The following is a 24,511-nucleotide window of genomic DNA, read 5'->3' as shown; positions in this document are numbered from 1 at the left end:
GCCTGGTACCCTGCTCCACAAGCGAAGTGGGACAAAGGATTTAAACTCTATATATCGAGTTATATCTGCAACTACGAGGATAAGTAGTGTAATCTAATGTGATGTGCCGACAACTAACGTAGGCGTGAAAATGTGCAGTACAAAGCAAAACGGAAAGTGTGGTCAAGCCTACATGAAGTACCTGTAACCCTTATTCAATTTGTTTGTTCAATTTGTTTAAATATTTGCCTGGCAGCCAAAGTGAAAAGGGCTGAATCAAAGCTACTTTTTTACATTTTGTTTCTTATCCTACATAAATCTAAATGTTTTTGTCCATTCCTTTTGTTTGCTCACTGGAGGTTGGGAGGCCCAATTATTTTTGAAGTTCTGTGGAACTATAGTTGAGTCAAATTATTAAACCAGCTTTCATGGTTCAAATTGAAAAGTGGGTTCAAGATGTCAAGTCAGTCGCTTCCTCGTCCCAAAAGCTCTATCTGTTTTTGCCTAAACTGTAAGTCAGTCTTGATAAATGCGAGTCACTGTTCTTCATGAATAATGAATCATATTTATTTGTGCTCCTGCCCATCTGCTTTCACTCATGACCCATAGAGCTCATCCTGGCCACAAGCTCTGGTGCCCACCACAAGCTCTCTGTCTGATCTGCCTCTGCCTCTGGGGGCACTGTGATCCGCGCCAGCTCGTGTCTTGTTATTACCGTCAGTGTGATGTGCCGGTCAATCTATGCACGGGGCTACCTGGGTTTTACCCCTAAATCCTAAACGCAATAAATGCGTGTCCTTGAATAATCAACAATTGTGCAGTAGTCATTTTCTATTATATATTATTCTTTAGATATTTGTTGTCTGGATATGGGTGTCTGGACATGTGAAACCTATTGATTATATTTACTATATAGAATTTGTAATTAAATGATAAAATGAATTAAGACAATGCCTGGTGCCGCTTTTAGTCGCAGTCAGCGGTCAGACTCCATTAGTTTAATTCAATTTTTACATTAGATGGGATGCCAGCAGGCGGTACTTGAACCACCAACTGTTATTTTACCCAGAATATTGGCTAAAGTGTCTAAGGCCATAATGAAGGTGCACCAGGCAGTGGCAGATTTGCACATAATGAGAAAATTGGGTTTAGTGACGAAGGTATTCAATAAAGGTCAAAATAAATGAGAATGAGGATAAGCATTAAGAAAATATAATATTCACAGTCACAAAATCACTTTAGATTTCTCAACGGACGCTGAAGTTAGCAAAGTAATTTGCTCCATAATTGTGCCGGAAAAAAAGACATTTTCGCATCGGACCGGATTGAAATTACAATTACATCTGTGAAATACGAATTCACCCCTCCTCAGGGAACCGTCCGGATACGGTCTCCGCATATGTCCTCCAGGAATGTCTTAAGTTTTTTGAATTTGGTCATAGTCTGTCATGGACTCCCTTCCTGATCAGTGTAGAATAATGTGTCACTATCCTGCGGTCAGCCTGCCTAGCTCATATTGTGTAAGTGTGTCACTGTGGTGGGATGATGTAACGGATGCCCTGTGACTTGTGCTAATTTAGTTAGCGCTCGCACTTGCCAACCTGACACAGAGCTCAAGACTTCGCTGAAACCAAGCACGAGGCTTGAGCTAACGCAGAACATTTTTGATCAACTTGTCTTTTTTCCGATTTCAGTGCTTTAGATGTGGTGATACTGTTTCGAATGGGATGAGCTATGCTGGATGGTATGTCAAGAGATTTGATCAGAGTGAAAAATGTAGGGCTCTGTGCTGAACTGTGGAATGTACCTGCCGCAAGAAAGGCTTAATTTGAAGTGGTCCATGACTGGCAGTGGTATAGTTTTTCTGTGCTTTCCTGTGTCACAATGATAATCGGATCCGTACTCCAAATGGCACGATGGCCTTTCCAGAATCCACCCATTGGTTTTAGATTTTTCCAAAAGCTTAGCGAAAATGTATTGTTAGACGGTATGTGTGAAGTTGTTTCAGAGACGTGTGTCTTGTGTCTTGATCTGTTATGGCACTATGTTTGTGATGTGTATTCTTGAGAGCAAGGACAGCCACCCAATGTCCACCTGAAAAGCTTTTTGTCCACAGAAAGCACAAAAATGTAATGATCAGAATTGACAGACTCGCTGTAAAACAATATCACCTCAACAGGTTATTTGCATATAATGCATTAAAGGACCAGTTTGTATTTTTTTTAGAGGACCCATTGACAGAAATGCAATTTAATATACATAACTTTGTCTTCAGAGGTGTATAAAGAGTCAAGACCCTACATGAAGCATTCTCTTTTCTTACCTTAGAATTAGCTATTTTTGTCGGCATACACCAAAGATCCCCTTGCATGGAATTCGCCATGTTGTTTCTACAGTAACCCTACACGGAAAAACTACTACAGAGCGTGTTTTGTAAATATGTTATCTCCTTCGGTAAAGATGCATGTTGTTATGCAGCCGCCGTAGTGCTTTAAAAGAGAAGGGTGGCGTGAGCCCCCTAGATTATATCTCACCATTGCTGTGTGCGGAATAACGGTCTTTTAAATTATAAGGCACTGACAACTATGTATGTCTAAACTAAATGCACAGGCTTTCGGTCAAGGGGAACCACTGCAGCGCTAGCTTCTGGGTTGGCCTTCAAAACCACATCATCTCTGCGGCTCCATACAGCTCCTATTAGCTCTTGTACTGCAACTCTTCAGCGTCTCACTCGGCTGATAGCGAGAAGCAGCTCCTTTTCGGCGTAATGCAAACGCCAATGACAGTCTGTTGACAGAATACACTTTTTGTGAAGACTACAGACATCATTTTGGCGAGAGACCAAAGGCGTCCGCCTACAATTTTCTATGCAGGAAAAACCCTGTAAATACTTTTCAAACTTTGCACAAAAAATGCTTTGTACAGTCAGTTCGATCAAAATCAATGAGAGGGTCCACATAAAAATTAACGGCCCGCATTTGGCCATCCAGACACCAATCAATAAGCCCTGCAGTAAGGGTTAAGCGTAAGTTATAGTGTTGTTTTTGTAACCAAGATAAGGAAGCAGCTCGTTTGAGAAGCAGTAGCAGTGATAGCGGCAAGTAAACAGACACTCGTGTTGCTGCTTGAGATGTTAGATACTGAAGAAACAAATAAGTTACTTGGATAATTCATTCAGATATTCGTTTGAGTAAACATGATGCTATCGCAGAGTTTTTTGACCCGAAGGAGGGGTTCAAACAGACCAATCGCAGCGCTTGCGTTGAGTTAAAGTGGTGTTACATTTTTGGAGAGGTGCACGTAAGGCTACACAGAGTTAGGCACAGCATACGGTGTAGGTCACACGCACGACTGTAACTTACACTTTAGTGTGGTCTTTACTAACCCAATTTTCTAACGACATCTACTTTTGTGGTAAAATGTCTGTGAGAATCCCCTACTTGATTGTCCATCCCCATGTGGCAGTCTCAAATCAAACAGGACCGGAAGAAAAAAAAACATGGAAGTCAGAAGATGGATTAGTTTTTAAGAAGACACATGAAAAATGTAGGAGGAAATAAAGAGAGACTTCGTTTTACTCAAGTGCTGCCCACTTTTAGTTTGTAGTCAGACCTGTACGCATCATTTGATACCGGGAGGCTGCTATTCCCCGGAGAAGCTTCAGGCTGAGAATGATACAGAGGGAACCTGCCACACAGCGTTGTGTCTTTGAACTCTCAAAAGGCAAGATGGAGAAAGAAACGGAAAAATGGGCGAGGGGGAGGAAGAGGGCTCTTCCTTAGCTATGCATTGAAAATATGAGTCGATGCAGATGACCTTATTTCTTCTCGTCTCTAAAATAGGCCAGCAGCCACGTGGCTCCGCAGGTGTAGGTGGGATGCAGTTCAAAATGAGCTCTCTTCTCAAGGGGTTTGCGTGTGTGTGCATTCAAGTAAACATTTGCGTAGACAACATGTTATAGGCTGTTTTATCAGTGGAGGAGTTAAAGGGTTAGTTCACCTAAAAAAATTTTTTTATTCATCCTGATATCATTCATAGCGTTTATTTTATGCTTGCCTCTGTGGAACACAAAAGAATATATTTTGAGAAATGTGTCTTATAATGGAAGTCAAAGAGGGCAGTGTTTTTTGGTTACCAACTTTCTTTTGTGTCTGCAGAAGAAAGTCCGTTTTGGGGGAGAACTATCCCTTCAAGATTTTCCTCTTTTTGATAACAGAATTAAATACTTCAGGCTTTCCTTGATGATGCAGATTTCTATCCGCTTTATCTTCATTCTGTGTTTCCTTTGCTCTTTATCTCTATTTGTCTCTCTGTGTGTGAGCAAGGCAGAAAATGACTCCTGATCAAAACCTAATGATGGGGCTGAGGAATAGGGCTGTCTGAGACGGATTGGGTCTCCCGAGGCGTTCAGAATGAATTTGCTTTACTCTAATGAGAACCTGTTTTACACTGCGATCCACACGCTGGAGATGAAGGCTTGGAAAGTGGTCCTGGACTCCTAAATGGGGTATATGCACATAGGAACGGTGACGTACTTCCGCTAAAGTCTCAGCCAGCTAGGTCACTTCTGCTCTTTTTAAGAAAACGTTCAAATTTCGGCGAAACGACAGCAATACGGGTGAGCTTTGTTATGTGCCTCTGTTATCGTGCCTTTAGTAATTGCAAAGGTTCACTTAGATTTTTTTCATATTTGTTGATATACCTTGAAACGGATAGCCTGAAGTGGTTCTCCTTTTTGGTTGTCGATGTATGGCGACGTGTTTGAATAATTAGACTCTCGCTGTTGATCGCAATCCTAAGTGCATCCTGAAGCGAAACGCCGTTGTTCCCTATGGTGCCGGATGTAACAGCCTGGCTGAGATTTGACCGGAAGTACGTCATTGACCCGTATGGGTATACCCCATAAATATGCAATGGTCAGTTTGGTGAGGTGCTAAGATTTCATGAAGGCGTAGCTGGGGTTGGTGAATATGATTGTGTTGGTTTGTGTTTGGTTTAAACACACAAAACTGATTGATGGAAGCTAAGAGGTCTAAACACCTGCTCATGGTGGGTGTAATAATATTAATGCTCGATTGTCTCGTCACACTGCCAAGTTCGGTTGAATTTCTCAGTCTTCTGTTACCATGGCAGTGGAATGTTGTGTTTATTATCCAACACCATTGTAATTTCAACCGTTACAATTGGGGGGGGGATTATTTGGTCCCTCACGATTCGATTCAGAATCTATGTACTAATTAGCATATTTAAGATGGCATCACATCACATTTGCGCTCCGATTCAGACTAGTTTTGGTACTTTGGCTTTTACTCTTGCTGCAACATATTTGTATTTGAATACAACGGAGTACTCCGTAAAGCCATTCTTATTGACGTATTCTGCTGTCAGGCAATAAAACAAGTACATAATAGTAATAAAACGCAACTCATTAGTGCTGTATTTTAAACAAGTCACTTCCGCGAATTGGCAAAATCATCATACACGAATACATTAATTATATTTAGAGGAATACAGTATGTTCATGTTCTTAAGTCTGAACAGTGACAGGTTCTGGGAAACGCTACTAACGTTAATGTCTAACTTTCGTTATCCTTCTGTTGCGCGTGAACCTGGGGCTTTTATTTCGTAGTTGTCTGTCTGTAATGTTTTGTTTTTGTAGAAGGATTTTAGGATTTTATAGAACAGTGGTGCTGGATGTCATAGTCTTATTAACATATTCATGATCTCACAGAGTCATTTTTTGTGTTGCAACGTCAGACCCATTTCTAAACATATTTTAATACAGCATATTCCCCAATTAAGCCGTTCCCCAATTAAGCTCGCGTAAATATCGTCTGTTTCATATTTATATTCCAAACATGCTTCTCCAGACATACTCTTATTAAAGAGAGATTAGAACACTATATCTGGACCCCTTTGCTGAAGCCTGGGCCGTTATGTTTTTGTAGGCTTAACATCTAGTGGCTTTGGCTTCTCCCTTCGTAGAGAAGTAAATTAGACGCTGAGAGATGATCCTTGCTCCAGGAAAGCGATACATTGCGTAGTATCGTCGACAATCTCCCACTGAATGAAAGCTAAGGTTTTAACCACCCGGGTCTTCCAGATTTTGGTCACGTAAATGTTGCATTTGGCACCGGTTGGCACTGGTTTTTTACGTCTGAAGATTTCGGACTGTGTGCAATAACCTTAACAGGAAGTCTGCCCAATTAAACTAGTGAAACAGAAATCCTCTTTTACCACCATAGTTGTTACACTTTCTTTGCCTATACAAAAACAACATGTTATGAAACCAGTGTTGGGTTCTGCAGATTTATCTTGTAAATAATTCCTGCAATATGCAAGCACTGGTAAATCCATCCATCCACGTAAATAAAAAAATGGGGGACGAGTGAAGGTACAAACTGATCAAACTTTTTAAATCACGTTTAGATGTATTTCATGTCTGACGTTGAGATCTCGGACAAAATGTAAATATTGCATTGAAATGATAACTTGCAGATATACCATACATGAATTCGTGGCCCTTTGAGCTGCATTAGGCAGTCTGTCTTATTATTCTGAATAAATATGTTGATTTACATGTAATAACTTGACAGGAATATGTATGTCAGTTGTTAGATATATATATAGTTTATAACAGAGGGATGCCCTATTTGCCCTGCACAAAACCCCCGTAACCCACATCACGTCAACCACCCTCCTCGCCCCTTTGTGGTTCTCCCGGATTATGTTGCCCAAATGTTGACAGGTATGATTTAATGTTTGCTGGATGTGAAGATTTGTAGAGGTGGCTTATTTAATGGCAACATTATATTCCAAAGAGTATCACACATATAGCTTGGTGGATTGGGGTGAGCTAAATGGCACATAAATGGATTGGGGTGAGCTTTTCAATGCAGCCAAAGAGAGAGAACAGTGAGAGTGGGCGAATGTTTGCATGCCGAAATTTGTAGGGGAATCCATTATAGTAGAGCGTTACTGTAGACATGCTCTAATGCATGCGGTATGTTGTTGTTTACTGTCATTAATAGCACACTTTGCTCTCTCGACAAGGAAAGGTACTATTAGTGCCCACATCTTTCCACCTCACGCATGCAACCGTTCGCAAACTAGCATTTAACAAAATGCACATATCAGCACATCAGTATTCCTTTCCATTGATTACTGTTCTAAGCCTGTAAAGATTGAAGTACAATGTTAATGTCTACAGTATATATACCTCCTAAGCTAATGAGGCCCTATAATACAAAATATTGTCAGTAAGTGTTGTTAAAACATGAGTTAAAGGTCCAGTGTATGAAATGTAGCAGTTGGGGTTGCGAATTGCAACCAACGGCTCACACCACCCCTACTTTTCTGAGAAATACAGTGGCTGACACCAGTTTAAGATGTTTTCACGTTTACACTTTGTCGAAGGAATAACTATTTACGAAACACTGTGTAGAGCAGTTTGTCTGTTAAACAAGACATAGTTATGTATATTATATTGCATTTCTGTCAAAAGATCCCCAAAGAATTACACAAAGCACCTTTAATTTAACCCAATGTAGTTCAGGGGGTGTCGGTTTTTAGGGGCGTGATGAGCAATAGGTTGTATGCTCTATATGTAAATGGTGAGATTCACTTAGTAGTTTTATTTCCAGGTTAGGATTTCCCCACAGAGTCTGACTGTCACATGGCAAACATTTTTAGTCTTTGAACAATTGGTTAACTGTTGTGAGATAACCCATGTCGCTCCAGCATATCACTGTTTGTGTCACCGTATCCACCTGACCTCTTCTCTTTACAATCCACTACTGCACCCTCTGTAGTATAGTATGGTCTGTATATTCACAAACCTTGATCTTCGGTCTCCACCCTTATTTGTGTGTATGTACAGTACAGTACATGTGTGTGTTATATGATCTGTGTATGGCTTGGGAAAATGTTCCTACCGAACCCTTCCCCTTATTTGTTCTATGTACAGAGAAAAAACGTATATTATTATGCAAGTTTTTGGTTCGTTTCAGGTCAGACTTGAATAAAAGAAATTCCTTGCAGTTCAGTAAGGGAGTCAAATGTTAATTCAGTAAGAGCTCTGATGGATTCAATTATACAAAGATAGTCTGTGTTTTTGTTGCTTTGCATTTTATTAGCTCTAATAAATGTCCTTGCAGTAAAATCTTCAGCATTTATGTTCACTTTGACTGAAGTTTGATGAAAACTAAAGCTACACATGTTTGTAAAAATTGTTTTATGAAGATGAGATTTGCATCCTCTCTGCTTTTGGCATTCGCCATTGAATTTGTTGTAGGTGGGGGTTCAGTTCATTACAAAGTTGAAAACAATTACAAAATTGCTTTGAGAACTGATATCTTGGCAGTATCTTGATTTTGTCTTCAACATCTGTGATCCCTGCCTGTGACGCTGTCAGCCTCATTTTGTTTAAATACATTTTAGGTAGTCCTTGCCTACCTAATATTTCATTGTTCCCCTGCAGAGAGGAGGAGGAGAGCCTACGTGACAAGATCCGAGCAGATCACGAGCGAGCGCTGCAGGAAGCCAAGGAGAAGCTCCGAAAGTCCAAAGAGGAGCTAAAGGCGGAGATCCAGACAGAGAAGACCAAGGTGGCTGAGGACCTGAAGAAGAAAGATGGACCTAAACCACTGCCACCAGTACCCATGCCCAAACTTGTGGGGGTCAACGATGGTGACCCAGGGGACCCTGATAACAAGGAAAAGAGGGATAAAATCAGAGAGGTGAGAGGAGTGTGTTGTAATAGCTCAAAAAGGTATATTTGCTTTCTTTCTTTCTGTCTTTCTTTCTTTCTTTCTTTCTTTCTTTCTTTCTTTCTTTCTTTGCTCTGAGTTGGCTTGAAATTGTATTGGTTTCTTTCTCAGTTGATTACTTCATTTATTTTTTATATGAACAGTTTTGGCCCATTTCATCTGTGTTGCATGAGAATCAAAAGCGAGTTCTCTTCAGGTATAATTGTCATCTTTTGAAAATGGGATCCCATCTTGAACGACAATAACTTTATAATTACTGCCGCTGACGGATTTATGCCTGAAAAACACTATGACTATTGCTGACGTAATGCAGTTTTCGACTGTTCCAGATGTACAACAGACCGTTTCGTGAAGCAAAACTGACACATGTAGATCTGCTCTTAAATGAAGCTGAAGGGGATTGGAAACTTTGCCAAGCAAGCATCACTATTGCTTAGACTTGGGGACGTGTTCAGAATCCAGTGTTTCAATTCTAGCAAGTAACGCAATTTGTGCTACAGACACTAAGTATTTATATTTGACCAAATATCAGAGACTCTTGACTTTCAAAACACTCCAGCAACCACTCAGAATACATTTGCATGCACATTGCCGTGCCCCGTCCAACCACTAGCGCTTTGTGCTACTTTGTGAGTTTAGCACTACGCACATTTAGCTCAAATGTAGAAATCCAGTTGTTTAATGTTTGTGATCATGTTTTGCTTTGGATTGACACTTTATGACCTCTTACATAAAGCTTAACGGCCTGCGGGCTGCAGATGATGAGTCAGTACTGTTAGCAGTAATGTTCCATTGGCCCGCTATTATTTTAATTGGTGCTTGCCTCTAATGAACCCTTCAAACTGGAAATAAATGTATTTTTCTTTTGCGGCGTTTTGGTGCTTTTGGGAATTACATTTTTGTGTGTAATTGGTGGTGAAAATTACGTTCCAGAAGTAATGAGTGTCGTTTGGTGTTAAGCTGAGGCAAATGTATTGTTGGAGCTTTTAAATAGTGGTTACATAAAAAAACTCCTTTGAATCAACAGTGGACAGTGCCATCTGCTTCATTCTAGCTCTTTATAACCTGCAGAATCTTATGGCATGCCAGCTTGTCACAACGGTATAAGGGGGAGACATTAAGCACCTATTTCTATCTCCTCCACAGATTAGAGACTTTGTATTGAATACCTTGCAGGACAGAAAACCGCTATCAGGCATATGATGCCTCACAGCAGGGCCATCTGCCGTTCACAATGGAGGCTTAACCCTATTTTTTTATTCTTGATGGGTGTGTGTCGTGCCATTTTTCTGTCAGTGAAACATTGATGAAAACTGGACAGATTGTATATTGCACGTTTAGTGTATTTCAGAACCACAGAGATGAGCTGTTATAAAGCAGACCTCACTCTCTCTTCAATTCAATTATTTATATATATATATAGCGCTTTTCACAATTTGCATTGTTCCAAAGCAGCTTTACAGGGGAAAAAACCCCTGAAAAACACAAAAAAGGTAAAACACAGTACACGAATAGTTTAACTTGTTATAAAATAGACCTAGTAAATAATATCTAATGTCAGCAGTCTCCCGGTGGTTTACTTTGGATTACTAGATTTCTCTCTCTCTATGCATTTATGCTTCTGTGTTTTTTCGTGTTGGACATAGCTTGTGATTTGCCTTCAAAAACTGCCTACATCAAAGATATAGTTCACTCAAAACTGAACATTCTGTCATAATTGACTTAACCTCTTGTCATTTCAAACTGTATGACTGTGTTTCTTCTGCAAAACACAAAAGAAGATATTTTGCACGTTGGTATCTGAACAACCGCTGTACCCATTCACTTGCATTGGTTTTGTGTCTTTACAATTGAAGTGAATTGGTGCTGCAGGTGTTCAAAAATATCTATCTATAAATAAACAATGTTGTGTTCTGAGGAAGAAAGGCACACAGGTTTGAAATGACAAGAAAATGATGTCAGAATTTTTAGGGAAACTGTCCCTTTAATGTTTTTCTCATTTCCACACATGCACAGTGTTCACACATCCAGTAGATTTATCTCTCTTTGCCTTATACGCACACACAAAATGCTAACAGATTTACTAGATTTATCTTACACTTACACACAAAAATCCTAACACACTATCTTGCACATGCACACTGCTGACACTTTCTCTCACACGTATGCACCAACCATTAACACAACAGATTTACAGACACGCGCATGCTAACAGACTAAATTGACCTATTACCTGTTTATAGTATTTGTTGTCTTTCATCAGAGCTTTAGCTGATTTAGTGCAGTGCTAATTTCATTTAGCTGTTTAAGTAACAGGCCAACTGAGAAAGATGCCCTCATAATGCCTTTCTCTGTTGCTACAGTAGCTCACCTTGCTTGCTTCAACAAAGACTGTCTTCTGGTATTTCTGTCTAATGCAACCTATATAAACAAATTCTGTCCTTTTATTGATTTTGTCTCGATGGCCAATTCTCAATATGCGCTCTACAATCTTGTGTTTATAGGTCTATGTCATCTTAACCGTCAAAGTCCTGTGCCAGTACTCAAGAACACAATCGAGAACGCATGGAAGTACCCAGATGTGTTCTTCCCTGATAGCACACATCCATCTGGCTTACGTCTATTTGACATCTCCATTTACTTCTGCAAGACATCTACAATACATAGTTTGCTCATCTGCAATATGTCTCGGTGTTGTCTGCTATCAGACGTCATATAGACGTCTGTAAGATGTTTATGATTTAGCAGATGTTTTTATGCGACAGATGTTTCCAGATCTTTAGCAGACGTATTACAGACGTTCTCATTTCTTTGTCAAGCATGAGAAGACATTGTAAATAAGTCAAAATGCAAGAAGGAGCTAAAGGCCCTTTAAGAGCTGCAGCTCTACGCATGTTTGACGCCTTTCTCATTTTCACAACTCTGTGCATTCTTTTTTTCACAGATCTTTGCACTCAAGATTTTCGTTAACACGTTGAAGTCTGTGTTTACGAAAATACTAGACAAAAGTAGGGCTTTCTGGCATAAACTTGCATGTTTTTATTCATTCAAGCACGAAAGACGGTGCGCTGTCTGACAGATTCTGACAGAGGTTCACTGATGCCGCCTTCAGCCTAGGACTGTATACACTAGACTGGAAATCTGTCGCGTTGTGTTTTGCCACGTCCCACAGCTAGAAGCTGTCAATCTACACTGTACAAAGCTTAAATGGTTTAAAGGCCTTTACATAAATAAGAGTGTGATTTTATATAATGTAACGCTAGGCAATGGATGACAAAACAAACGGATGGCGCGTTAAATATTTAAATGTTTTCATCTGAATTAAAAAAATTGCATGCGTTAACGTTGGCGGCCCTAGTACATTAGCAAACATGCTCGTATTTCAAAAGCAAAGATTTATGAGATGGTAGGAATAGGAGTTTGTTAAGCACATTTTAGTGATGTTAGTGATTTTAGACACGTTAGTGAGGTCTCTTAGCATTTGGTTTTCCATCTCTCTCGCTTTCTCTTTCAGCGTGCTTTGCTGTTTGTTATTGATATGTTTTCTACCTTTGCATTTCAAGGGATTTAAGTCACATTTTGACACAGTTTTCTGAACGTAGTTGCTAATAATAGTCAATGATAAGCTTACAAGTATATTTATTTTATCTGAGGGGACCTTAAGACAGACAGTTCATTCCTACACAGCACTCAAACATAACCGGGTTTATGCACAGTTTATGTGTGTCTTCTCTCAGGGTTCAGCGTAGATTTCCTTGGTCTGTTAGTGACTTGCCGGGGTCAAAACATACAGTAAGTTATAATATTCCAGACACCCATTAGCAGCAGTTTTCAATTTGTTGAACAGCAGTGTTTGTTGAATGAGTCCGTGAATTAAAAATGATTTCTGTTTGGTAAGTTGATTGATCATTTTTACGGACCTAGTCTGAATTTTGCTGTCTATTCCTTATCACGTTACTTCAAAAGAGGAGCTTGCCAGCCCTGGTCCTTATTAACTTTAATTATATAACCTAAAAGTAACCAGTTTCATTCAAATTCATCTTTGGAAAGGTTTAGAAAGAAGATTGAATAGTTCTGGACAGCAACTCTTGGCACCTGCATGAGATGAATTCAGTTTAATTTATATAGCGCTTTTCACAATGTGCATTGTTCCAAAGCAGCTTTACAGGAGAAATTAAGAAAAACGTGTTTATAAAACAAGCAAGATCATTCTAATAAATTATATCTACCAAATGCAGTCTCCCGGTGAGCAGAAATCCAAACTCCAATGGTAAATACATGGCAAAAAAAACCTTTGAAGAAACAAATCTCAGCCGGAATGTTACAAGCAGGGAAAATATAATGGCATAGTTCAACTGAGGGCAGCTTTAACTTCAAACTGCTGTCATGTGATGTAAATTTAGCATTAATGTGACAAGTCCATTTTTGCTCTTGGTTGGGGATGGAACTGCCTGAGCTGGAGCTGGGATGGTTAGTCAGTCCGCACGCTCTCTCATGAGGATGGCATGCGATGTTCAACTGGAGCTGGTGTAATCTCTAGTTAGGGATGGGCATATGACGTTCATCTGGGCCTGGCGTAATTTCTCCATTTACAGGGCAGAAAGAGATAAGATTAATTTTTTAAGATTTTATTTTTTATATTATGCTTTAAGTGAATGCTTGGCTAAAAAGATGTGTCTTTAATCTAGATTTAAATTGGGAGAATGTGTCTGACCCTCGAATAGTAGAGTTAAGCCACACAATGTGTCAGAGCTGGTTCACTTGCCATCAGACCAATTGGCCAACGATTATGGTTACTGGGAGAATGAAAGTTCTTTGCTTCTCTGTAATTGTTGTTATATTATAACTTGCGAGGTAAAATACCGAAGGGTCCCAATGGTGCGAGTGCATAAAACTAATATTTGCCCCACCAAATATTCATTCTGAATTAATTTAATGTGATTTATGAGTGTTGAATGAGGCGCTTGATAAGTTAAAAAAAAACGAGTGACCCGGGAGCTTGTGCACTCCCTCTGACTCCAAAGTGAAAATTTTTCTGGCTCCACGGATTGCTTATGTGCCTATATGGACCGAGATTAGTCCTTTAACTTTAAGAAAGTACTCCTAAGTCAGCTTGTTATGTATATAAAAGGTGCCTGTATCTTAGATACAACCTCTCCACCACCATGGTCAAGACCAAATAAGTTTCAAAGGGTGTCAGGGACAAGACTGTAGACCTGCACAAACCTTGAATAGGCTACAGACAGAAGCTTTGTGAGAAGGAGACAACTGTTGGTGCGATTCTTTGGAAATAGAAGAAATACAAAATAACTATCAAGTGCCCTTAGTTTGGAGCTTCCCAATGGGGTAAAGATGATCATGGGAAAGGTTAAAGATCAGCCCAGAACTACACGGAAGAAGCATGTTAATGACAGTTGGGACCATAGTTGGCAAGCAAACCATTGGTAACACGCTACGCCACAATAGATTGAAATCCTAAAGCACCCGCAAGGTCCTCCTGCCCAAGAAAGCCCGCCTGACACATCTGAAGTTTGACAATAAACATCAAAATGATTCAGAAAAGGCTTTGGAGAAAGTGCTGTGAGAACAAAATTGGCAGTGTTGAAAACATTATGCTTTAGGGCTTTTTCTCTGCTACGGGTACAGGATGACTTCACCACGTTGAGGGGCTGGCCCATGTACCGTAAAATATTGGGCAAAAACCTCTTCCCCCTAACTAGATCACTGAAGATGGGTCGTGGATGTGCATTTAACATGACAAAGACCCAAAACATATTGTGAAGACAACCAAAGAATGGCTTAAGGAGAAGCACATTTAATGTTCTAGATGGTCTCTAGACCCTAGTCTAGTAGAAAATGTGTGAATGATGCTAAAACTCCCAACAACTGTTTATCCAGCAACTACAAAGTTATGTTTTGCTCGGGGATCAAATAAGTATTTCACTGACTGAAATGCAAAACCTTTATATAAAAAGTTTTGCCCTGATTTTTTATATTCTGTCGCTTTCAGCTAAAATAAACCTACCATAACCATTGTAGACCCTTCATTTCTTTGTAAGCAGCCAAATTTACAAAATCAGCAGGGGATCAAATCATTATTTCCCTCACTGTATAATTATTAAGTGACTTGAGTTTTGAGCAAGCTTATTTAATTAAATTTTTTGTGGTAAAAAATAAAAAAGGCGACTGGCAAAATTACAGCTTTTTGCCAGAGGATTGAGGATTGTCGTGAGTGACAGGTTATATGTGTGTCAGATCATATCATAGCCAATATATAACTTTAATATAAAACTAAATATTAACAACTGTATAAAAAATAAATAGAACATTTCTTTGCATTTATTGTTAATGAAACATCATCATAAATGAGTGCAATGCAGTGAATAGGCAGCAACTTCTTAGGTAGTGCTCCTCATGGTGAAGCACATGGGAAAGGTCAGATGTCAATATTTGGTTGTTTAAATACCCATAAACACCCTCAAAATTTTTAAAGCCTTTTTGTGTTTTTAAAGCATAGATTTCCATGGTCAGGTAAGTGAATTGTTACATCCAAAAAAAATTTTTATATAGTAACTGTTTTATGTTCTGTTAAGAGCCATCCCTTCTTCAATTTGTTGCGTATATTGCTTCCGGTTTGTAATTCACAGAAATTCCACAAAGTATGTTGTCTCTCAAAAAAGTGTGTCTTTTTATGCCCCATGCATAATTCCATCTTTTAAAATAGAAAACCTGTGCATAAACTGATCTTTTTCTGACTCATCAGGGTTTAGTCAAATATGAACAGATTGTAATGAATACATATTTCAAATTGTGATGGAACGTTGCATCTATAACTGCCCAGGAGGCATAAATGAATACAATATTCATTTTTTTACATGCTTATATTGATGGAATTATATTTATACCTATCATTTGTTTCCACAATGATATATTTAACCAATCTCACCACAATGTATTGTGGGATGCAAAATTCCAGTGTGTTTAAAAATACATGCAGTACTAACCTAGAATTGGACCACAGTACCTACCACCATATGTTAAAACGATTAAAGCATAATTGGCATATAGTTTTTGGAACAGACTTTGTGTGAGCGGTCCCTTGATGCCTTTAAATACTGCCTTCATATAGGTTATGGAACGAGACACGGCTAACATCATATCCCACATTACATGAGAGCAAAGCACAAGAAATCACCTGACTTTACATTTATGTGTAATTCTTTTAGCATTCGAAAGAGTACGCTTTTTTAACACAGGGTATTTAACCACAAATTGAAGGGCCAATGTTTCTGAATTAGTTGAATGTTAGGTGAACATTTACTTCAAATAGTTGTGCAGTTATGTCTGGATGTGACTCCCCCAGTCTTTTGTGTCAGACTGCTCTTGAAGGCAATTTATTACCTCTGTTGGCCAGAATTAATGCAGGAGGGGGGAAAGTCTCTCTGTATGGCCGATGTAAAGTTATAGCACTATAACCTGCAGATCTTACACAGAATGGGAGGAGTTCAGACAGAATCACAGTGACCAGAGGCAACTGCCAGTTGTGGTCATACTGTCACGTACTCTCAGACTGGCAGCAGTGTTATTATTTGACCTCTGTGTGAATTCGACACAGTTTCTCTTCTCTGTTCATCTGCTGTAGAGATGCATAGAGAGATTTATGAATGCACCACAAATGCCTGATGGGGGTTTAATACTAATTAATGTTACTCCTCCTAGAGGAATCTGTAGAGGGCATTTTCAGTCTGTACGTGTTTGGTCTTGGTTGTTCTGAATGTTGTATCTTATGTAATAAATACATAAACCGCTCGCCCCTCCCTTTCGACGGACTATGGCAGCTGACACAGGTTCTCACATTTGGGACCTGTACTGAAGTCTTGAAAAACCCAACAACTGTTTTCTATCAGGCTTGGATATTATTTGTTTTGTTGGTCACATCAGTGAATCTGAGTGGGCAAAACGGCACGTAAACAAAGCTCGAATTTTAATGGCAAACAAAAGCTGCAGCGAAAAAGCAACCAAAGATTGAACCGGCTCAACCACACTCGTTTTTCCCTTTCTCCATTAAAATTTTAGAGGCTTATTGTATTCCGTTTATTTCTCTCGTTCCTCTTTAGAGTTGGCATTGTATCTGCTCTAGGAATCCTTCCAGAGAGAGCGATGTGCTCTAAAAGGATCTCCTCTGTACACTTTACACCCAGCGTTCAGTGTAAAAACCATCAGCGAGCCCCTTGTAACACACCCAAGTGCTTCGCTGCTCCCTGGCATTCATGCACTCCAAAAATAAAAGGCCAATGATAATAAGAAAAATCATATTAGAGCGCTGAAAGCAGAGAAACTGCTTCTGGAAAGGTGACTGGGCCCTCAGGGAAAAGATGCATTGTTACTGCTTACAGTTTCTGAGAAAATGAACTAATTTGTCTCTTGCACCCTGACTTTTATGTAGTCTGGGAACGGGGCCTGTCTGGCATAACCAATCCACCTGCAGGGCTGATATGAGCACAGATCGCTGTTCAAACAAGTGTGGTGGCAGCTTGATGGTAATTGAAATGCACAATGGAACGGCCCCATCCTTCAAGTGGTCGAGCAGAAAGACCCGACAAGGCTCATCTATCGCTCTTTGTTTTCTGTACATTGTGCTTTTTCGATTGATGGGAAGGAGGAGATGATCGTGAATGTCTTCTCAGGAATTGATATGAATACAGCTTGCTATCCATAAAGACAGATCCAATGAATCAATTAGTTGCTTCGTATGCAGGCAAGCTTTAAAAAGACAGTTGGCCCAAAACTTTAAATTATTTTATCATTGACTTACCTCATGTCATTCCTAACCTGTATGACTATCCTGCTGAACACCACATATATTTGGAAAAATGTTGGTAACTGGACAACGAATAAAGAGGATGCGCGTTTGCGCAGCCCGCATTGTATAAAGACAAGTGTCTGCGCAGCCCGCATTGTATAAAGAAGCTGGTCTGTGCAGCCTGTGTTGTATAAAGACGACACGTGTCTGCGCAGGTCGCTTTGACGCATCTCACTGTAGACATCGTCGGATGCCAATTAGATGGACATCGTCCATCCGTAGAATGGACACAAACCACTAAGATATTTCTCCAAAATATCTTCTTTTTTGTTTCACTGAAAAAAGAATTTCATGGAGGTTTTAAATTACATGATTAATGATTTTGGGGGTGAAATATCCTTTTAAGACACAAATTTTTGTAATAAAGGTCCGGATGGTGATATTGTTATTTGAATAGCGACAGATGCGCTCAGTGTCAAGGACTAGGTTCGATAGGGGTTTTTTATAGGCTAGTAAAAAGCCCTGCTCAATTTAACAGGCGGTTTAAGTTCCCTCTGTGTTAGACAGACTGTGCTCTCAACGCTTCACAAGGCCTCCACTTAGTCAAAACAACTGTTAATTGACAGCCAAAACGACACTGAACAAGCCATGAATAAAACATGAGAGCAATTTAAAGTTGCAGATGATCAAGTGGAAGTTTAGAGGGAAGGGAAAGAGATTCATGGTCTTTGCAGCTCTTTGAGATCATTTAGCGAAAACGTTGGACTGATAAAGATATCAGAAGCATTAAAATGAGGCAAGAGTCTGCAATCAGAAATGTGCTTGGAGACGTGGTCTGAAAACGTAAGATGAGGGGATTGAGTGTTGGGGGCCTGTAGTTAATTCCTCTACCGTAAATGTGTTTAACAATCAGTCTAATCAGCGGTCAGCCTTAGGAGAGCTGCAGGAAAGATTGCATTGTGGTAAATCCTAATATTTTGTGTGCACAGCGTGTCATGGAAAGATTGGAAGCCGAGAACAAAATGAAATTATTGACGTCTTTTTGTTGGCCGAGTTCCCTACTGGGTTTTTCAGTTTAGGCTGAGAGCAGAAGAAAATAATGAAGGACGACAGTCTACAGCAACACTTCAAGTCCCATGAATCAAAATGTACCCTATTGACATTTTTAGCTTACTAGGTTTGTGGTAAACAATTCATCCATGCAAGTCAAAATTGTCTTTGTAATTTTTAGTCATCTGAAAATGTGCTTCCTCTTTAGAGTGGCAATTCTTCTCTGATGATGTCAGTTTGACGGCTTGGGCAGAACATCCATTAAGCGTTAATAAGGATCATTTTTTTTTAATATTATAATATAAAAGTATATTGAAAACCATACTGTACTTAGCCTACTGTGTGTGATAAGTTTATACACTTTTTTTAATCGATTGACAGCACTCAAATAAACATGTTAAACAAAATGAATAGTGTGTGTTTCATTTCACTAGACGTGTGCGATTAATCGCAGTTAATCACACGACCGTGTGCAATTAATCGCGATTAAAATGTTGAATCTATTGACAGCCCTAGTCTCGGATTAATAACTTGAAAGGTGGCTTTCTGAAGGTTTTGATTGTTTTGCACCCTTAGTTTCTAGAGTTTTAAATAGTTGTATCTCGGCCAAATATTGTCCTATCCTAACAAACCATACATCAATGCCAGTCAGCTTTCAGATCATGTAAAAATCTCAATTTCGAAAAATCACATTTGATCTATTTATAGTTACATCGCTACAACAAAAGGTTGCGTGATGCAGATTTGTTCTTGCATTCTCTCCATTTTGACCTTGTCATATTTTAAATTTGTATTTGCATCTGGAGGCACAAGTTTCTTCAGTATGTACAGTAACGTTAACTTATCAATTCCTATTTGAACGATTTCTACATAAAGCAGCTGTCTATGTAAGCACACGCCAACTCTGTACACTTGTTGTGAGTACTTACTCACTCTGATGTGGTAATATTTGAAGACATGTCTAAATGTGGAGTGGCTCGAAGCTGAATCTCTGCCAGTGGTTTAATGGAAGAGAGTAAGAGAGGTCGCCTGTTGAAACAAAGACACACATACAGATGCAGACACACTGTGTCCATTCATCTTTCCCTAGTGAGGGAAAAAAGAGAAATGCATGCACAGAGTGAAGATACATCGACAGGGTGCTGCTGGCCAATGACCTTAAAAGAGAATGACAGTGCAGCAGACATGGTCAAGGCCACAGCGGGGCCTTCTGGGTAACAGCATTTCGGCTGCAAATGCTTTATCTCTGACATCAAAGATGCTGCGGATAAAGCTCTGATACATTGTTATCGGAGCAGACCGCTTCATTTGGGCTTTCATGTTGGTAGTTGCATCGAACGGTAGTTCTTTTCGGGACTCTTTAAAGATAATGTTATCACAAAGAGGTTATTGCTACATCTAATGTACAGTAGATGTTAATTAGCTGGAACCAAAGCATTTGGTATGGCCAAGGCTCATGTCCTGTCCTTTCTTTACCTCTAGATGATGAAACACGCCTGGGACAGCTACAGGCAATACGGCTGGGGCCACAATGAAGTCAAACCCATTGCCAAGAAAGGACATTCCACCAATATCTTCGGTAAGTAAAGAGCAAACATGCATGTTGGAGTCTCATTTACATGTAAATATGTGCTCTCGCTGGATTATTCTGTCAGGGATGGTGAGGACAGACTCGCATGGCAATATTCATCCACTTTTGTTTGCTCTTAAACGTTGAGATGTGCTCATGCACAATTTCGCACCTGTAATAATTTCAGTGATGTTTGTGTGGGGTGTGTAATGCTGTGGGTCAACCCAATTGTTATGTGTGTGTGACAAGTTTCAGATAGCAGCTTTGCTGTTATTATCGTACCGGTGAAAATTTTCGACCAAAAATGTTGTTTCTCACAAGCTGGCCAAGATGTTGGATGAAGCACAGGTTTAATTCATTCTCCCTTTGAGAACTCCGAATAACAAAGGGATGAGGGGAGTGAGGGTGGAAGAATAAGGGAGAATAAGAAAGACTGCATGCTGCAGTGCGGTGTGCTGAAGTGTCTTTCACATTTCACGTTCATATTTTATAAGCCTCTTTCTGCCTCTACCTCACACTCCATGTGGAATGAAGCGTCTCCTCGTCCACGTCTGCATTGATCTGTGTGTGTATGTATTTGGGATTGAGAGAGACAAACTGGTGAGAAATGGAGATCTCCTGCATGACTCCATCTGATATGCTTTGCCGTGTTTTTCAGAGGCTTTTCTTTGAGATACCCTCTTAAAACTCGTCCTCCATGCCACCCAGCTGTTCAAAGACACTTGATAAACTTTTGTTTGCATTGCTGGCTGAGCATAAATGTGCAAGCTAAGGCCGTTTGTCGAATGGATATTGTAAATGAACTTTAATGGCACTGGACTGTTTCTGCATTACTAGAATCACAAACCTCCTCTCATCTGACATTGGTTGAAAAACAAGTATCTCTCTGCATATTGTAATGAGGTAAAAAATATTGTTACAACCTACATTTCTTGGAAATTTGGTGGCTATTTTGAATATGCTAAAATTAAATGTTTTGATATATTTAGATATTAAAATATATTAAAATATTAATTTTAGTTACAAAAGTTATTTCCATGGTTAAGTTATGGTTAAGTTATTCTATAGTTAATTGTTTTTACTGTTAATCTAAAATGTGGAAGAAAATATCAATAGAATCAGTAAGTGGCCCTTTTGCACGGTATTGTATTTTTCATAAAATTAACATAAAATGTTTCATGATTTATTAAAAATATTGCCAGTACACTTTCAAATATTTACCTGCTCTTGATAGGTGTGGCTCAACATCGGTCAAATTACATCATCCGTTGTGATGAAATCTTGTTTGAGAATATTGGGCCATGGTGACCTGACCTCTACTACGTGTCTGTTAAATGGACTCTGAACAACCGAACTGGTAGCACACACACAACTGACATCCCGACGTGCTCATTGTGACGGTGGGGCAGGAATTCACCCATATTGATCTTTCCATTGACCTCAATTGATTTTCTTCTTTTTGTTTAAATACATTTGATCCATAAAAGACCAAAGATCTATTGCTGGAAAGCGATGTCAGGACAGATCGATGATTAGTAAACAGTTTTGATCTGTAAATATTAACAAATACCCTGTTTACTGGGAGTTTGCTTGAACCTGACCCCAGAGTTAGATCATGAAATCCAGCTGCCACCTCGATGCATACAGTGCATCTGGGAAGTATTCACAGCGCTTCACTTTTTCCACATTATGTCATGTTACAGCCTTATTCTAAAATGGATTCAATTCATTATTTTCCTTAAAATTCTACAAACAATACCCCATGTACATAAGTATTCACAGCCTCAAGTCTTTTTGAGTTTGATGCTACAAGTTTGTCACACCTATTTTTGGGCCGTTTCTCCCATTCGTCTTTGCAAGATCTCTCAAGCTCCATCAGGTTGGATGGGGAGTGTCGGTGCACAGCCCTTTTCAGATCTCTTCAGAGATGTTCAATCGTGTTCAAGTCTGGACTCTGGCTGGGCCACTCAAGGACATTCACAGAGTTGTCCTGTATCCACTCCATTGTTACCTTGGCTGTGTGCTTCTGGTCCTTGTCCTGTTGGAAGATGAACCTTCGCCCCAGTCTGAGGTCCAGTGCGCTCTGGAGCAGGTTTTCATCGAGGATGTCTCTGTACATTACTGCATTCATCTTTCCCTCGATCCTGACTAGTCTCCCAGTTCCTGCCGCTGAAAAACATCCCCACAGCATGATGCTGCCACCATCATGCTTCACTGTAGGGATGGTATTGGCCAGGTGATGATCGGTACCTGGTTTCCTCCAGACATGACACTTGCCATTCAGGCCATAGAGTTCAATCTTTGTTTCATCACACCAGAGAATTTAGTTTCTCATGGTCTGAGAGTCCTTCAGGCAGGCTGTCATGTGCCTTTTACTGAGGAGTGGCTTCCGTCTGGCCACTCTGCCACACAGGCCTGATTGGTGGAGTGCTGCAGAGATGGTTGTTCTTCTGGAAGGTTCTCCTCTCTTCACAGAGACATGCTGGAGCTCTGTCAGAGTGACCATCGGGTTCTTGGTCATCTCCCAGACTAAGGCCCTTCTCCCCCAATCGCTCAGTTTGGCCAGGGGGCCAGCTCTAGGAAGAGTCCTGATTGTTTCAAACGTCTTCCATTTACGGATGATGGAGGCCACTGTGCTCTTAGGGACCTTCAATTCTGCAGACATTTTTCTGTACCCTTCCACAGATCTGTTCAGGTCTACAGACAATTCCTTGGATTTCATGGCTTGGTTTGTGCTCTGACATGCACTGTTAACTGTGGGACCTTATAGACAGGTGTGTGCCTTTCCAAATCATGTCCAATCAACTGAATTTACCACAGTCGGACTCCAATCAAGTTGTAGCAACATCTCAAGGAAGATCAGTAGAAACAGGATGCACGTGAGCTCAGTTTTGAGTATCATGGCAAAGGCTTATGTACATGTGCTTTTTTCGTTTTATATTTCGTTTTATATTTTTAATAGATTTGCAAAGATTTAAAACAAACTTCTTCCACGTTGTCATTATAAAGTATTGTTTGTAGAATTTTGAGGAAAATAATGATTTGAATCCATTTTGGAATAAGGCTGTAACATGACAAAATGTGGAAAAATTAAGCGCTTTGAATACTTTCCAGATGCACTATACAATGATGCAATGCTAGAGTAAAAGTCTACGTGCTGTTCTAGGATTCTCCTTTAATTTAGTACTTATTTTAGACTGTAATATATAAGTTCTTAGGACTACAGCAAAAAAGGTTTTATTAGTCAGAAATTTTTCCAAGCAGTCAGATTTTGTGTTTTTTTTTACTTTGCTCCTCTGCACGACTACATGAACTTCTTGATCTTAACCTCAGCTTGAACCCTTCACACGTTGAACAGGATGTTGTTTAATCCTGTGCTTATGTGTGAACCGAGAGATTGTCGAATGTGGGTTTTAGCTCATGCACAGCTCTCAACATGCAGCCAGAGATGGACCATTGTGTCCGTCGTGCCGTCGTCCGGTGTTGTTTCCATAGCAACGGCAGGGCTAGCTGAGGTCAGGATGGGTCTGCTGACTGATAGTAGACGGAGCACCCAGACCGTAGTCTTAAATCAGCGTTCTTGTTAATCAATACAAACCAGCCTGCAGCCAATTGGATGAGGATCCTCCGCATGTCAGTCGCTTGGTCTCTGTCAATAAATATGTCATTTTGGTCTCTCAAGTCTGTTTCCATGAAAGCACAGTGTCTGAATGAGTCATGTAAGAAAACTAGAACTAATATATATATATATATATTTTTTTTTTTGTATATTCATGCATAATGAATAATAAAAGATGTTGTAATTCCTGAGTGCTATGTTATTGCTGGGCTGCAAAACCAACCATAGCTTTAGAAAATCTGATCACGAATGAGATGTATTGCCAATTAAAAATGTGGATTTATATTTTGACAAGGAATCAGTTTCCTAATTGTTTTGGGACAGAATGCATTTGTATATAATTTGCAGCAGTGCACAATGCATTACATCCTGTCTCCAATCCTAGTGGTAGTCATCCCATTGTGACACTGCTCATTTGCATATATTCAAAGTTTTGTGAATTAAAGGGCACGTTCAAAACAGCGTTAAATTTAACACTGGCCATCAAAATCAGTGGGCTCAAGAAATACCGATCACTTACAGGATGCAGATGTTTGTCCCGGGGACGAAGAATAATGAGAGAGCAGGAAAACAGCTGTTTACGGGAATCGTGTCAAGAAAACCGATTCAAATGAGGGAAAGTCACCTCATTCGCCTAGCGCTTTTGACTTCTCCATTCATTTCCTGTATTTATGACCTCATTTGCTTAATTCCCATCAGCCACCAGCATCGCCAAATTCTGC

The 24,511-nt window shown here is 39.8% G+C and overlaps 1 protein-coding gene across 4 annotated transcripts in view; it reads left to right on the top strand.

The window, feature by feature from the left end:
• man1a2 (mannosidase, alpha, class 1A, member 2) overlaps positions 1 to 24,511 on the top strand; it is a 65,612-nt gene that overhangs the window by 6,572 nt on the left and 34,529 nt on the right. For all 4 annotated transcript variants that reach the window (XM_079464293.1, XM_079464291.1, XM_079464294.1 and 1 more), the window contains exons 3-4: positions 8,459 to 8,717; positions 20,083 to 20,179. In XM_079464293.1, the coding sequence (XP_079320419.1) occupies positions 8,459 to 8,717; positions 20,083 to 20,179 (356 nt within the window). The remainder of the gene's footprint in view (positions 1 to 8,458; positions 8,718 to 20,082; positions 20,180 to 24,511) is intronic.

This window comes from Barbatula barbatula (genome assembly GCF_947034865.1).
Source record: "Barbatula barbatula genome assembly, chromosome: 9".
NCBI lineage: Eukaryota > Metazoa > Chordata > Actinopteri > Cypriniformes > Nemacheilidae > Barbatula > Barbatula barbatula.
This window is presented reverse-complemented; position numbering and strand designations above follow the sequence as displayed.